General features: G+C 33.0%; 2 protein-coding genes across 2 annotated transcripts; one reads left to right on the top strand and one right to left on the bottom strand.

Moving 5' to 3' along the window:
- Positions 1-8: 8 nt before the first annotated feature.
- On the bottom strand, positions 9-974 carry LOC125066798 (gamma-glutamylcyclotransferase-like). Its single transcript, XM_047675078.1, has 3 exons — positions 777-974; positions 500-633; positions 9-373 (listed from the first exon to the last, which is right to left on the bottom strand). Exons 1-3 carry the CDS (start codon positions 891-893, stop codon positions 85-87), a joined length of 540 nt encoding a protein of 179 aa, XP_047531034.1. The 5' UTR covers positions 894-974; the 3' UTR covers positions 9-84.
- Positions 975-1,456: 482 nt separating this feature from the next.
- Positions 1,457-14,041, top strand: LOC125066789 (ubiquitin-protein ligase E3C). The gene is made up of 21 exons (XM_047675065.1): positions 1,457-1,612; positions 1,686-1,813; positions 1,984-2,187; positions 3,442-3,561; positions 3,743-3,869; positions 4,052-4,205; positions 4,577-4,797; positions 5,209-5,590; positions 6,035-6,303; positions 6,406-6,635; positions 7,838-8,060; positions 8,492-8,606; positions 8,676-8,794; positions 9,439-9,550; positions 10,061-10,193; positions 10,301-10,513; positions 10,588-10,682; positions 11,145-11,305; positions 12,527-12,657; positions 13,252-13,423; positions 13,579-14,041. Exons 2-20 carry the CDS (start codon positions 1,688-1,690, stop codon positions 13,417-13,419), a joined length of 3,303 nt encoding a protein of 1,100 aa, XP_047531021.1. The 5' UTR covers positions 1,457-1,612; positions 1,686-1,687; the 3' UTR covers positions 13,420-13,423; positions 13,579-14,041.
- Positions 14,042-14,833: the final 792 nt, after the last annotated feature.

Raw genomic sequence — 14,833 nt, 5'->3', positions numbered from 1 at the left:
AGTTATATATTTATTTTATATAAATTATATTATATTTACAAAGTTATCTTTTAAGGGAATGTACTGGAACATAAATTCAGTCAATTACATATTTAGCTTTTCAATCATTTTTGGGGAAGCTTTTTGTCCATTATGTGGAATTTTTTTCAGCTCTGTTATATAATCTTGAGGCAAATTACAGTCCATTGCGCCATTTACAATGCAATCCAAGTAAGTACTTGAGGGTCTTCTATCTAGTGGTAACTCTTCATGCGGTCCTCTTAGTGGTGGATTTATTGTTTGTTGATATGTGCGACACTTCACTTTTGCTCCATCTGGGGTTAAAACTTCAACAGCTTTGGCGAAATACCAATTTGTCTCGACACCTTCTTGTCTAAAATGTTATTACTACTACGATTATTTACGAATACGATTATCTATTTTGACATAAATGAATACTCTTTAAATATTACATATAGGTACATATTATGCATATATACATAACAGACATACATATTACCTATCTAAAGCGGACATATCCTTAACATGTAATCTCCAAATTGCACCCCATACATGTTTATTATTGGTTGGTATAATCGTTGCTGATGCACCTCGCCAATGATCCGAATATTTTATAAAGTCCAATTGGTGATTCTGTAAACAGGAGATTATAACATCTTGAGAGTGGTATCGCTGTTAATTATTAAGACCTTTTTCTTCATAATGAACTATAGTAAAATATAAAATTTAAATATTATAACATTTGTTTGACTTCTAAAGAAATTATCCTTATTTACATCAAGTTTTCCGGTGCCTATAAATTCCGCAGTAGGGTTGTTAATGCGTATTCTCTTCTTTAATAAATTGCTACCATATGCAAAATATAAGAAAGTGTCTTTTAAAGACGCTGCCATGGTTTAATTTATCGTGAATTCAAATCGTGATTCGTGATTAACATTATAAGACATAATTTGACATTGAAAGGTAAATAAATCACAATGTTGGCACAATCATTCCCATAGTGAGATAAGGATGTGTCTTATGATTTATTCGAGTAGTAGTATTATAGTCACTTACTAGCAATTTGCGAATAATTATTTATTCAAATGTAAATTTATTCGTATGAACTCTATAAATCATATTTTTAGTTTGCGAAAGGTATAATAGGGTATTACAGTATTTCAAATAATATTAATTAAGTAATGCACAAATATCGACATATTTTACATTTTGCAACGAAAACTGCAATAATTCATCAGTATCAAAATTTAGGAAGTTTTATAAAATACATGTTCTGTAAAAATACTTAACTGTATATAAAATGCAATATAATTTTTATTTTTTAACTAATAAAATTCCAAGGTGTCAATTTGTTCGGTAGCAAGTCGGATAAACCGATAAACTTCTGTGCAAAGCAATGACAGTTCGAATAATGTTTATTGTAATATGTTAATTTATTATCTATGCGGATTGTCGAATAATTAAAAAGTACTGTATCATTTTATTGCATGTGTAATGAATTTGATTGAACAAAAAGTCGTACACAATAATATAATTAAATTTATAATTGATAGTAAATTATTGAAGAGTATGTGATACTTTAAATATCCATTGTGTATACAATAAAATATTAGTAAGTAATAACGTGACGTATATTTTTAATGTCAAAAAGAATATTCAGCTGATTTTTGTTTACGAAATTACAGTAATGTACTCGTTCGAGGGCGATTTTAGGCGGAAGCCACAACAGAATCTAGCAGGTGCCAGTGCTCAACGCAAAACAGATAGAGAAACTCTTATTCTTCAGTCACAACAACAAAGACAAAAGCGTGAGGTTAGTTCCTTTCCCTACTTCAAAGATAAAATTTGTAACAGGCTATCAATGTAGAAATGCAAGCAAAGTTGCACATCAAAATTAAATGATATGTTGTTTTGTTTTAATTCTGGTCTTAAATTTAATTGAAGATCATAAACAATTCATAGTTTCTTTATTTTTCTTTATAGGAACACAGAAAACGACTACACAGTACTATAAAAATTCAAGCCTATGTACGTAGTTACCTTACAAGAAAACATTTCAAGCAAAATGAAAGAGAAGAGTTTGATTGTATCTTTTCAAAAGTAAACAATGATGATCAAACTTTGATAACATTACTCCTAGCAAAGATACTTTTCTTTTATGATGACAAAAAGGATTGTGCAAGATTGGTATGAAAAATCTATTTAATAGTATTGATATTACTATTAAAAACTTTATATTATAAATTTATTGTTTTAAAGGATATTTGTTACTTCTTTTAACATGTTCTTCATGTTGAATCATTATTCTATTAATATATTTTATTTTAAACCTCACACATATACTTAATTTGGATAAATTTTAGATACAGTTCTTTGGGGTAATCTGTTTACTCCTCCTCTCAGTTTATTCCAATTGAAGAAGGAATAAAGATAAACAACCATTAGATTTATGAATACCATGCAATTTTTAAATATTTCAGCTATATTGTGCATTAATAATAGTTCTTGACTAATATATCTTTATTTATATTACAACACTGTTGCATTGAACTACTTATATCTATTTTATTTTTACTTCCTAAGTTCCAATAATGGTTTTGTCAACATACCATACCATTTTTTTGCAAATCCATAATTAATATCATAGTTTATTCATGGTCTCCACCAATGATAGAGCAGCAATAAGATCTAGTGGTTGGAAAAGGTTGTATATCTAGACTTTTATTGTTAACCATTGTAGAATAACATAAAAATTTAAACATTGGGAATTAAGTTTTTTTACTTTATATTTTTGAATAAAAATACTTGGTCATTCAAAATTACCAAGAAAAAATGATTAAATCTTTTTACATGTTCTTAACACAAATATTTAAAAACAATTTTAATTATTTTTATTGTTATTCTAAAAGTTTCATAATTCAGTATCTTAATATACCTTGAGGTCTTTTGATTTATTCATGATTAATCTACATATATTAACACTATTATTATTTATTTTAAATTTTATTTATTATTATATTTTCAAGACTCTTATTTTTCTCTCTTTATATATATTGTAATTAAATATTATAACATTAATTATACATTTCTTTGAGCTGAGATGGCCCAGTAGTTATAAAGCGTACATCTTAACCGATGATTCCAAGCTCAAACACAGTCAAGCACCAATGAATTATCATGTGCTTAATTTGTCTTTATAATTCATCTCATGTTCGGTGGTAAAGAGAACATTGTGAGGAAACCTGCATTTGTCTAATTTCAAAGAAATTCTGCCACATGTGAATCCACCAACCTACATTGGAGCAGCATGGTGGACTTTGCTCTACACTTCTCCTCAAAAGGAGAAGAGGTCTTAGCCCAGCAGTGGGAAATTTACAGGCTGTTACTATATTGAATATTAAGTATAAATTGAATATTATTATAAATTTATGAAATTTTTAGGTTTCTATTTCACAACTGTTGCTGAAGCAAAGAAATAGGCTTTTACAAAATTTGGAATCATTAGTACAAATAAGAAGACTTCTGGCATTACACCTACGTTTGTTAAGAGATGATAGTGAGGTAATCTTATCATTTTCCATCATGCTTTTTTATTTCAATACAAGACATTGTGAGGAAGCTAATCATACTATCGTTTATTACTTATTTTTATCATACCACCATCAGTTTTTTTTAAATTTATGTATGAATAGCTTGTTTGTTTTTGTTTTAAGACATTATTTTTTATGTTAATATTTTTTAGGTGCCTTTAGCTGTACCACTTAGGATGTTTGAAGTATTTACATCAGTAAGTTCTACTGAAACATCCACGAGTTGTGATGAGGCTGTTAAAAATATAGGAGCAACGTTTTTGTATTTAATAAAGAGGGGTAAGTTTTTACTTCTGTCTTGTATTTATGTCGTTAAGAAAACATTTTATCTAATATATATTTATTTGTGTGATACATATAAAATGTAATTATTATAATACTTTATAATACTTTGTCTGCATATTGTTAATAATATTGTAACTACAGAAAAGAAATCTCTTAAGCTTAAGGTGTTCTTGCAGGCTATTTTAAAGATTTAAGACAGCTACTATGTCAGAAAACACCACCACTGTATGGACCATCACCAAACCCACCAACACCACTGTGTGGAGCTTTACTAGATCTAATACAAAGGCCATTAAATTTGACTAGTCACGTCAATTTACCTCAGTATGAGTAAGTATTTGTATCATTTATATTTAATGATTCAATAATATTAATGTGGAACTTCTTAGCAATTACATTCTGATGTTACAAAAATAAGTGAAGTATACTAGTTTGAACTGTTTAAAGAGACTCAGACGAAAAGTCCCAAATCAAACTTCAGTATTGACCCAAAGGTCAGCCAAAATTAGAAAACAATAGAAACATAATTATATACAACAGTTCAGAAATTCATGCATTGTGTTGTAAACATAATAGTTATAAAAGTTCAATATAAAAGTCAATGTCCATTTTTTTATCTGATTTGAAGAAATTATGCTTTTTAAAATTGTTTACTTCACCTGTGTATATTAATAATTTAAATCAAATTTGTTATTTTTCAGTGACATGGTTATGACGGAATTTGCAGCATCATTTCTTTGTAATCCATATCCTGAACCGGTAGAAATGTACATGTTACCTGCGTTAACACAGGACACCAGTAAAAGATTTCCATTTTTACAACTGCTCTGGTGTTTAAATGAAGATAAGTTTAGATCAAGAAGACTGCTGAATGACTCATGGTTACTGCATTCAATTTTGACATTAGAACCACCGGGATTTGGTGAGTGAAAGTGCACAATGTGATTTAATATCTTATTTTATTTTGCAATCTGAAATAAATTATTGTAGTATTGCTTTTATTGAATATGTTATCAAAAGTGGAAATCAGAATTTTGCTCTTCTACAATTACAAAACTCTTTCAAAGCCTCTCACCTTTAAAAATATAATTCGGAATTGATTATTTTAGGTCTTGTAAAGAACCAAAGCATGTTATTTTTTTATTAAAACAATAAAATTTCATTTTCTAAAATAACACTAACCAAAGTACTATTTGAGTGAAATTCCTATAATTAATATGGGATAATAGGAAAAATTAACACATATATCTTGTTGTAACTTTGTATAGACTCAGTAAAGAAATTAAAAGAATATTTGGTTAGCAAGCAAATTGATCTTATTTATTTCTTCCAGCTAATGATATACGTCAAATAGATAACTCAAGACTGCCACATAATCGAATCATCATAGAATATTTTAAAATAATAGCCAAATTAACAGTGAATGTATGCAATAAGCAAATAACTTATGATTATGAGGACTCCCTGTACAGTCAGGAAACTGCAGCTGATAATGATGACGATAGTGATAGCGACAACGAACCGAACCCAACATCAGTCAGAGAACAAATGCTGCTCACGAGATGCATAGAAATATTGAACGAACCTGACCGTTGTGTATTGACGACATGTTCACAGATAACAGAGTGCGATTTGAGTGATGAGTTTCTTGACAGCATGTCAAAAATATGCCATAATTTACTATTGAGTCATAGGATGGCGTTACACAAGTATAGGTGAGCTGATGTTGATTATTAATTACAAATTGATCCTTGCCATTAAATTGTACATATTGTTTCACGGATCGGACATGTCTTTGTGTCACAGATAAAAGCAATAACTTGTTTGATAATGGCACATGTTGGGAATAAAACTGTGGCTTCCAAGGCCATTTCAAAGAAAAATATCTATTGAATATTATTATTAATTATTAATATTATATATTTACTGATCTTTTTATAAACCTATAGTTGTTATTTTATAAATGGCATTGAATCCGAATTGTAACGTAATTCTCAAAATGGAATTGTTGGTTGACAAATTACAGGCGAATGCTCCTGGTGATCGCTCTAACGGTTCCTAGTAATGGATGAAGATTTTATCTTTAGCACCGCTTTATTTAACTTTAAATTAAAAAGTTGATTTTCCAGATAATAACTATTAAAACTTGTATCTTTTAGGTTACTTTACACTTTAGCATTTAAGCCGATATTCCTTCGTGGACTGTGGCAGTGGTTAAGCAGTATGAGCCACGAATCTTCATTCGGTGGCTCAGCAACACCATTGCTCTCAGCGCTGTCAAGGGGAATGGGTTCTGAAACATCAGTCATCGGGGTACATAGGCTATTGGCCCCATTAGCCGTGTTTTGTGCACTGTTTTCACTTTTGATTGGCACATTACATGATACGGAATTCTTTAAGGATACCGATGGAGAAGAAAAAATGATTAGTAAGTTGTGATTTTTATTAGGTCTAATATTTGCTTGAAATAATTTTTAATATTTTGCCTTGTAACGTAGTAGTTATTTAAAAAAAAATGTTTTCTCTTAAGTTTCAGAATCATGCAATTCAAGCACGACAGTTGTGGGGCGTATTCACGCATTTGACTTCTCAGAACTAGGTGGCCTTTGTCGGACTCTAAAACATGTGTGTCTCGGCTTAGTAGAGCTAGCGTATCCAGAATCCAGGCCATCCATCTTTGGACAGTATAAAGACGCGGTCGGTGGTAGTCACGAGCTCAATGAGAGAAATCAGACGCCAGCATGGGCTCACTTGTTTAAGGTGAATTTAATATGCATTTATAACTAGCCGCGTACGATGGGATATCCCATTCATTACACGTTACACTTTGGAACACAAAAGGAAGCTTACATATAACTATTGACGGCCAAAATAGTTAATCAATGACGAAAATAGTTTTCAGTAGTCTAAATACCGATTTCCATACCTAAAAAATAACAAAATCCAAACGAACTATCATCCTACGTTTCACCTTTTTAGGTGATGAATTTTCAAAAAAGGTTTAAAAACTATGTTTAACTTATTAACTTGGGCTTCAATTCCGATTTTTGTATTTCTAACATCAGATATGTCAATTTCCATAATAAACTTTAAATCCTCATTAAATGCCTTAGTAGATTAATTTTGAAAAATTTTCCCTCAGTGCTCACCTATGTTCTATAAGAAATTCTTGTGCATAATTGACAGCAGCAAAGAGCACTTTGTTATATAAAATTTATGCGTTTTTTTTATAATAAATTATCATTGATGAGATGTGATGGAGATAACTGAATATTCCAAACATTTGCAGCATTTTTGTCCCTATTTATATTTTTTTAATAAATTGAAATTAACAAATCTTAAGAGATTTGTTAATTTAGGTCCAAATTCAAAATGACTCATCTAAGGAATAACAGTCATTTTGAATTTGGACTATAGGTGAAATACGATAATGGGCGTATAATTAGAACAATAAAATGTTTTATGGATGTGTGTAAAGTCAAATCCGCAGTACATATATGTATTTTTTAAGGTTAATTTTCACGTCGAATGTCAATGGCGAATTATTTCTGTTTGTATTTTATAATTTTTCCCGGAAAAATTGGAAAGTTAGACAAGTTTACCAAGTAAACTTGTCTAACTAGTGCCTAAAGTAGGGCTTTGTGCAAGCCCGTCTGGGTAGGTACCACCCACTCATCAGATATTCTACCGCCAAATAATAGTACTCTGTATTGATGTATTCCGGTTAGAAGGGTTAGTGAGCCACAGGCACAAGGGACATAACATCTTATTTCCCATGGTTGGTGGCGCATAGGTGATGCAAGGAATGGTTAATATTTCTTACAGTGCCTTTGTCTATGGGCGGTGGTGACCACTTACCATCAGTTGGCCCATATGCTCGTTCGCCAACTAATGCCATAAAAAAGTAGACGTATCGTACATACATCCTTAAACGAATTTCATGAAATCGACGTCTGTTCCAGGTTTGTACGCAGCTGCTGCGAGCGCTGTACGCACGCGACGCGCGGCTGCAGTTCTGCGGCGCGGCGGGCGCGGGGAGCGGGAGCGGCGGCGCGGCGAGCGCGTGGATCGCGTCGGGCGCGGGCGTGCCGGGCGACGGCGCGGAGGCGGCGCTGGTGGCCGCGCGCGCGCCGCGCTCCGCGCGCCCCTACCGCGCCGCCGTGCCGCGCCTCACCGGCGACCAGGGTGAGCCCCGCCGATATATTCCATTTACTTGTCTGTTTTGTGGATTTTCCTTTCCTTGAGTCTCTATCTCTTTATGTGTGAATAGAACATTCACTACAAATAGTACCGGATAAAGATACTTGTTTTTACATCGCAAAATCGTTCTCCTTATTACCACTTTGATTTTACTTCAAACTTCGACGATATTTCTATAATGAGTGCCATAGATTATTCATGACACCACGCCAATTCATTGTCAAAGTTGTTTTTCTGTCTTTACTCCTATGGATTCGTGTCGCATTAACATTCCTCTCATTCTTATGGAATTACCTCTTCTCTTTTAGTCTCTTACAATGACCTATACACATATTGGTTATTAATATTTGACACTGAACTCCCCTTGACCATATTATTATTTTATATAATTTATAAATAAATGTTTTACTTTTTAGATGAAGGTCCACCTTTAACCATCAAAGAACTTAGGACGGTCACAATTTTGAGAGAAATTCCGTTCGTCGTACCATTCTCGACACGAGTTCTAATATTCCAAGGTCTTTTGATGAGGTGCGTATATTAACTGCAAATAAATTGTCCTATAATTGTAAGAAATTCTATTTTCTTAATTTTTTGCAGGGAAAAGCAAGATCACTGGTACGAGATGACCAATTTTAACGAAGGTCCTTCAATAATAATCAGTGTCCGGCGTACTCATTTATATGAAGATGCTTTTGACAAACTCAGTCCTGATAATGGTGAGCAGATCATGTATCTCTTGAATATTTTTTATTTCTTATTAACAATTCCGTTTTATTCTAAATAGACATAAGCTCCAAATAACGCCGCGGGGAATTGACGTTTGTTTTTCGACACTTTGCACGTAGTGAATTAAGTAGATTATTATTTGTTATTTATATTATTTTGCATTAAATAACCCATCACAAAAGATTGCGAAGAAAATATCAAGACTACAAGTTTAATAATAAAAAATTAGTTTATTATGTGTGATAAAGTTTAACGCTTATGACAGACATATTTATGTTATTTTGTATTTATACTCAGACAAAAGAACTAAGCTATTCTATACTATTCCAGCTTATAAGATGACGTCATAGCAATGTTTTTTGAATAATATTTTTTCTCCGAATTCAGATAAAAAAAAAATTTAAGCTCAATAAAAAACTGGAAATTGTTATTTGTATCTATTTTGGAGATAATATATTTAATAGCTACTAATAAATTGTGTTTAAGGATTATAATAAGGTCTTATTTATCTTTATATAATATGACGATATGTATTTTGATTTTGATATTTCATTCATATGTAAAATTTTGATAATGGTTAATTTCTAGAGTACATTCCAGGTCGAGATTCATAAAATTCAATTATTTGTTATAGAACCAGATCTGAAACTTAAACTTCGGGTACAGTTGATAAATCAAGCGGGCGCGGAAGAACCCGGCGTTGATGGAGGTGGACTTTTCAGAGAATTTCTTTCAGAACTATTGAAGTAAGTTATGATCAAGGCTATGTTTTATATGAATATATCGAAGCAATTTTTAACAGAACTTTTACAAGATAATTTTCTGTGTTAACAATTTATTTGCTACAATTTGAATTTAAGTGGTTGTCTTCTACTTCTCAAATCATTATAACTTTTATATTATTTCATGCAAAGCATGGGTTGATGACGGTTGATTGATGTCATTTCAGTACTTTATAACTATCCTTCTTCATTTTTATTTTTGGTTTTCTCATGTTATTAGTTTACCTATATGCTGTGTGTTTAAATAAATCGTCAATGCGCCATGAATTTAATGAGGGGGTGATGACTACTCCGACGAACTTGCACAAAGCACCACTACCAAGTCCAGTAGAGTTATAGTAGAGTCTATAAAGTGTTTATTTTACGGATAATTAATTCGTATTGAGTATTGAGGATTTATTGGAATTAGTGTCCACTTATCAGCTGGTATTTAAAAATCAATGATATTAACAAGGCATAAAATGTGATCGTCAGGTCCGCATTCGATCCCAACCGCGGTCTCTTCAGGTTGACGAAGGACAACATGCTGTATCCCAATCCTGGAGTTCACCTGTTGTATGATGACTTTCCGATGCACTACTTTTTTGTCGGAAGAATGCTGGGAAAGGTATGTTCGTTTTTTTACGTTTCCATGGTCTATATTTGGTTCGACAGCTGCCCATGTATTCCGATCCGAGCCGAGGCTCGGGGCTCAGAGTGGCATTCGTTCCGCAGGCGCTGTACGAAAACCTCCTCGTGGAGTTGCCGCTGGCGGAGTTCTTCCTGGCGAAGCTGTGCTCCACGCGCGAGCCGGACGTGCACGCGCTGGCGTCGCTGGACCCCGGCCTGTACCGCGGCCTGCTGCTGCTCAAGTCGCACCGCCGCGCCGACGTGCCCGACCTCGGCCTCGACTTCACCATCGTCAGCGACGAGCTCGGCGAGCAGCGGGTGAGTCGCCGCCCGTGTGCGACGGTCGTATGCTGTGCGCGTCGGGCCGACGGTAATGTTCTCTCTGTTCGCAGATCGAAGAGCTGAAGCCGGGCGGCGCGAACATTCCTGTAACGGCAGAAAATAGAATCGAATACATTCATCTTGTTGCTGATTACAAATTAAATAGGTAAGAGTTGCTTAACGTTTCCAGATTGAGATATAACTATATCGATTCACTAGTATTCGATTACACCATTATCGAGATTAATTTATTTTCATTGTTTCTAAATAGATTTAGGCTAATAGAAAAGAAAATTTGTAATAACACATTATTAAGGTTTTTTTATTAAAATTTTACATCGATTTTTTCAATTGTGTGATGTAAATAGATATGAAGTATATGACAGTATCATGCCATGCGATCTATTAGCTTGTACTTCTAACAATAAGCACGTCCGACGTCTTCAGATGAGCACTGCTTAAAACAAAACTCTAAACATCAGAATCGTCCCACTCATATTTGATATTGAAACTGCCTCACGCCTTTTGTTAGTTTTTCTTCAGAAATGAATATAAATAATAATTACCCTATATAGTGGACGAATACTCTGTTGTCGAATTCTTTGTCACACATGTGATTACTTTGTAGGCAAATAAGGTCGCAATGCAACGCATTCAAGCGCGGGCTAACGTCCGTGGTGAATGCGGAGTGGCTGCGGATGTTTTCCTGCAGGGAGTTGCAGCTGTTAATATCTGGAGCCGAAGTTCCCATTGATCTTGACGATCTTAGAAGGAACACGCAATACGGAGGTAAATATTATTAATTATTAAATGTTTGAAAAAATATATCGGATGCTTTACGGAAATTAAAGAGATTTGCAAAAAGAAAATACTAGAAGAGGTTTTTTTAAGTAATAAGAACAGTTGTTCTTTTTATTTTTGGGAATATTGATTATCTCAATTACATATATTATTTCAGATATTTTTCCCAAATTCTAAACTTTATGCCGATAATAGGGGTTTTTCGGTAAAAAAAAAATTATGAAATTTGATAAAAATTAAAATATGTTTATGTAAAACTATACTTCAATATTTTGATTTTGGGTCATAAAAGCGCATTATTAAATTATTATATTGAATAACTCGTAACTTTTAGTCTGTATATCACGTGACCTAAAACATGAGCCGCCATGGTGTGACGTCAGATAGGCAAAAAATTTCAATATCGCGCTTTGATAAACCACTTTGTTTATCAAAGCGCCAGATGAAATGAGTTTCTGGAGTTTTAATGCCAGTATTTGCACATTAAACTCCAACGACAGTGGTTGTAATTCATTACTATACCAAAAAACATCAAATATTTATAGCTGTTAACGTTGAATGATTTGAATGAATGCCAGTCGTACATACACAACTTGTTGTTATCAGTGTGACGTCACCAAAATTACTGACAGAGTTTTTGCGGGAATAAAAAAGGTTTAAAATTTAATTTAATTTTATGGCAAGAAAACGTGTTTATTTTGCCTTTTTCTGGCTTATATTAGGAAAATTAACACTTCGAAGTACTCTTTTAAAAATACTAGAATACCCTACTATTGTAATTTGTAACATTCCTTAGTAATAAGAAACGTAACTTAAATCGCAAACTATTCATAAGGTTGCCCATTCACAGATTCCAGGTTTGAAACCTTTATTATTATTACTTCATAGTCTATTTCAAATGAAGAAGACGAATATACCAATTTGCTAATAGTTCAGCAATATTGTTCACTAAAACAGTTCTTGATTAAGATGTCTTTATTTATAATAGAATATTATTTCAAGTTACTACTTATATCCACATTAATTTTACTTCCAAAGTTTCGTTAACAGCAAAGCCTATCCAAGGACCAATTATATCGCGTCATTTCGATGCTAAATTCCGCTTTTATCCTCTTATGGTTAGAATGGACTGTAGTTACATAGTCACATTTATGGGAGTCGTAGTTACAGACTTTATAGGAATAATTAAATGAATTCTGATTACTCCAGGTGGTTTCACGGCGACGCACCCGACAGTGCAATGCTTCTGGAAGGTTGTGGAGAACTTCACAGACGACCAACGACGGCAGTTACTGAAGTTCGTCACGAGTTGTTCCAGACCGCCTCTCTTAGGTTTTAAGGTAAATCATACTTACTTTTTCTTGAAGTTATCTTAAAGATGTCGATCCTTTTGTATCAATTATTTATCGACAGAAAAGGTTCGATTGCTTTCTGGGTTCTTGACGTAAACAGCTTTTTACACCAGGATGGTTGCAGTGACATAATAGGAGCGATTTAACATATTTTCTGACAAATTCTTATATATTTTTCTGAACTAACATCGGAGAACATGTTTTGAGAAACGGTTATTATTTTAAATTGTTGGTTTAATGATTGAAAACCTACTACAGCACAAATATCCTATGTATACCAACTGCATTGTCCTACAGTATGTTGCCGTCAGACAATATGCTGTGCTTGTTATTGAAATATATCAAACGTGCGTTGTTTTTTTCATTTCTTTCATTTGTAAGATTTGCTTTATTTATCTCGTACTCGACGGTGAGGACAACCAAGAGACACTTGGTGAAATAATTTTCAAGCGTTCTTAAACCGAAGTGTTATAAAAAAGTGGATTGTTAAAAATGACTCACAAATACTTTTAAATGTATTATTATATCGTTATTTGTATGTTGATTATACTTATAACGATCGTCCTTTTGTTCATCTGTCAGGACCTGCAGCCACCCTTCTGCATCCAATCCGCGGGAGCGGCTGATCGCCTCCCTTCTTCTTCCACCTGCATGAACCTGCTGAAGATCCCCGAGTACCATGCCGAGGAATTGCTGGCAGAGAAGCTGCTGTACGCAATCCAGGCGGGCGCCGGTTTCGAACTTAGTTAACTTGGTGAGTGTTACAAATATAACTCGTATTAGGGAATAAGGCATTTGACTTGTTTTCTGGGTAGTAATATATACTTATTCTTCAAGTGCCTCTTCCCTCCTGACGGCTTAAAATAGTTCATGAATATAAATACATGTATTTAATATCAATTGTTTCAGGTGATCTGTGCGGCAGACTAGATGAGACTCAACTAGTGTAGTATCGGTTTTTACATGGAACTATTATTTTCGTGGTCGTACCTACTATACACTATTTATACCGATCGTTAATCTCAATGTGATAAAACTCCTTTCGTAGTTGTAAATAAATGTTACTGTCATTTGGTTTATGTACTTTTATTTATTTTTAGAGGCAAATATTTCTCAAATAAATTGTAAAAATGTTTTCCGATTTTTTTATGAAATACTCAAAAGTACTAAGAGTAGAAACATTCGAGTTATTGATGTGATGTGTGTTGTAAATAGTACCTAAATCTGGGTAAGATTAACTTATAGCTGTAATGTTAAATTATATGTGATGGGTATATCATTTGAAAATAGAAATCTCGGTGTTCATATTTACGTTTGTGATTTTATTTCAAAGTTTACATCTGAAAGTGTCAAATAAATTTTTTTAAACCATTCTTCACTTATTTGTTAAACACAATCCCTATTAATCTACTTATTATTAAAAATTTTGAAAAGTTATTTGTCAAACATTGGCATACAATGTTTGAATAGTTATTAAAACAACATAAATAAAAATTATAAATTAAAATTAATATATATAGTGTGATAAAATATTTATTTAGTATTTAATATGCAATTACACTTCGAGTCAAATAAAAGCTTTTATCGGTCAGATTTCAAGCGCTTTAGTCATATATTATTTACGTTCTCTTTATATTGCCAACATGGCAACATAAACATCGATTTAAGTCAGCTCTAAACCAATAAATTTAAAGTTTAATAAATAACACATCTAATAAGTAACCGTGAACTTGTCCGTGGGTCTCATCTATAACGTTCATTAATATTGGCTTAGATGCATTCAACGTTTCAAATATGGCCGCCACTCGCCGCCATTACCGTTTTGACAGTTGCAATCAATCAGCGCTGATGAATGAGGTTCGCGAGGCGGACGCTCGCCCTGTGTGCGGTAGCCGACTCGCGCTCACGCACGACACTAATTCTAACTTCGATTAGCTATCTTTGTAGATAAACTAAGGGCTTATAAACTTTCACAAATGTATGTGTTACGTAATTCAGTGATTTGAAAATATTTAATTTTATAAGAATTACTTATATAAGAAAAAACTATTACCGAATAAAATATTTCATGAATACGCAGAAAGATATAAAACTTTGTTTTGTTTTTCACAGCGGCCGCAGTTTGCTATTTTAAATATTTTATTTTATTTTACAAAGGTGTATT

This window comes from Vanessa atalanta, chromosome 1 (assembly GCF_905147765.1).
Source record: "Vanessa atalanta chromosome 1, ilVanAtal1.2, whole genome shotgun sequence".
Lineage (NCBI taxonomy): Eukaryota > Metazoa > Arthropoda > Insecta > Lepidoptera > Nymphalidae > Vanessa > Vanessa atalanta.
Note: the sequence above shows the minus strand (reverse complement) of the source record. Positions and strands in the feature narration are given on the sequence as shown.

Coding starts and splice junctions, on each gene's coding strand:
- LOC125066798 (XM_047675078.1), bottom strand. CDS start 893: ATGGCAGCGTCTTTAAAAGACACTTTCTTATATTTTGCATATGGTAGC. Junction 634..776: donor TAGGCACCGGAAAACTTGAT/GTAAATAAGGAT, acceptor TCCTGTTTACAG/AATCACCAATTGGACTTTAT. Junction 374..499: donor GATATGTCCGCTTTAGATAG/GTAATATGTATG, acceptor ATAACATTTTAG/ACAAGAAGGTGTCGAGACAA.
- LOC125066789 (XM_047675065.1), top strand. CDS start 1,688: ATGTACTCGTTCGAGGGCGATTTTAGGCGGAAGCCACAACAGAATCTA. Junction 4,798..5,208: donor ATTAGAACCACCGGGATTTG/GTGAGTGAAAGT, acceptor TATTTCTTCCAG/CTAATGATATACGTCAAATA. Junction 12,658..13,251: donor CGCCTCTCTTAGGTTTTAAG/GTAAATCATACT, acceptor TTCATCTGTCAG/GACCTGCAGCCACCCTTCTG.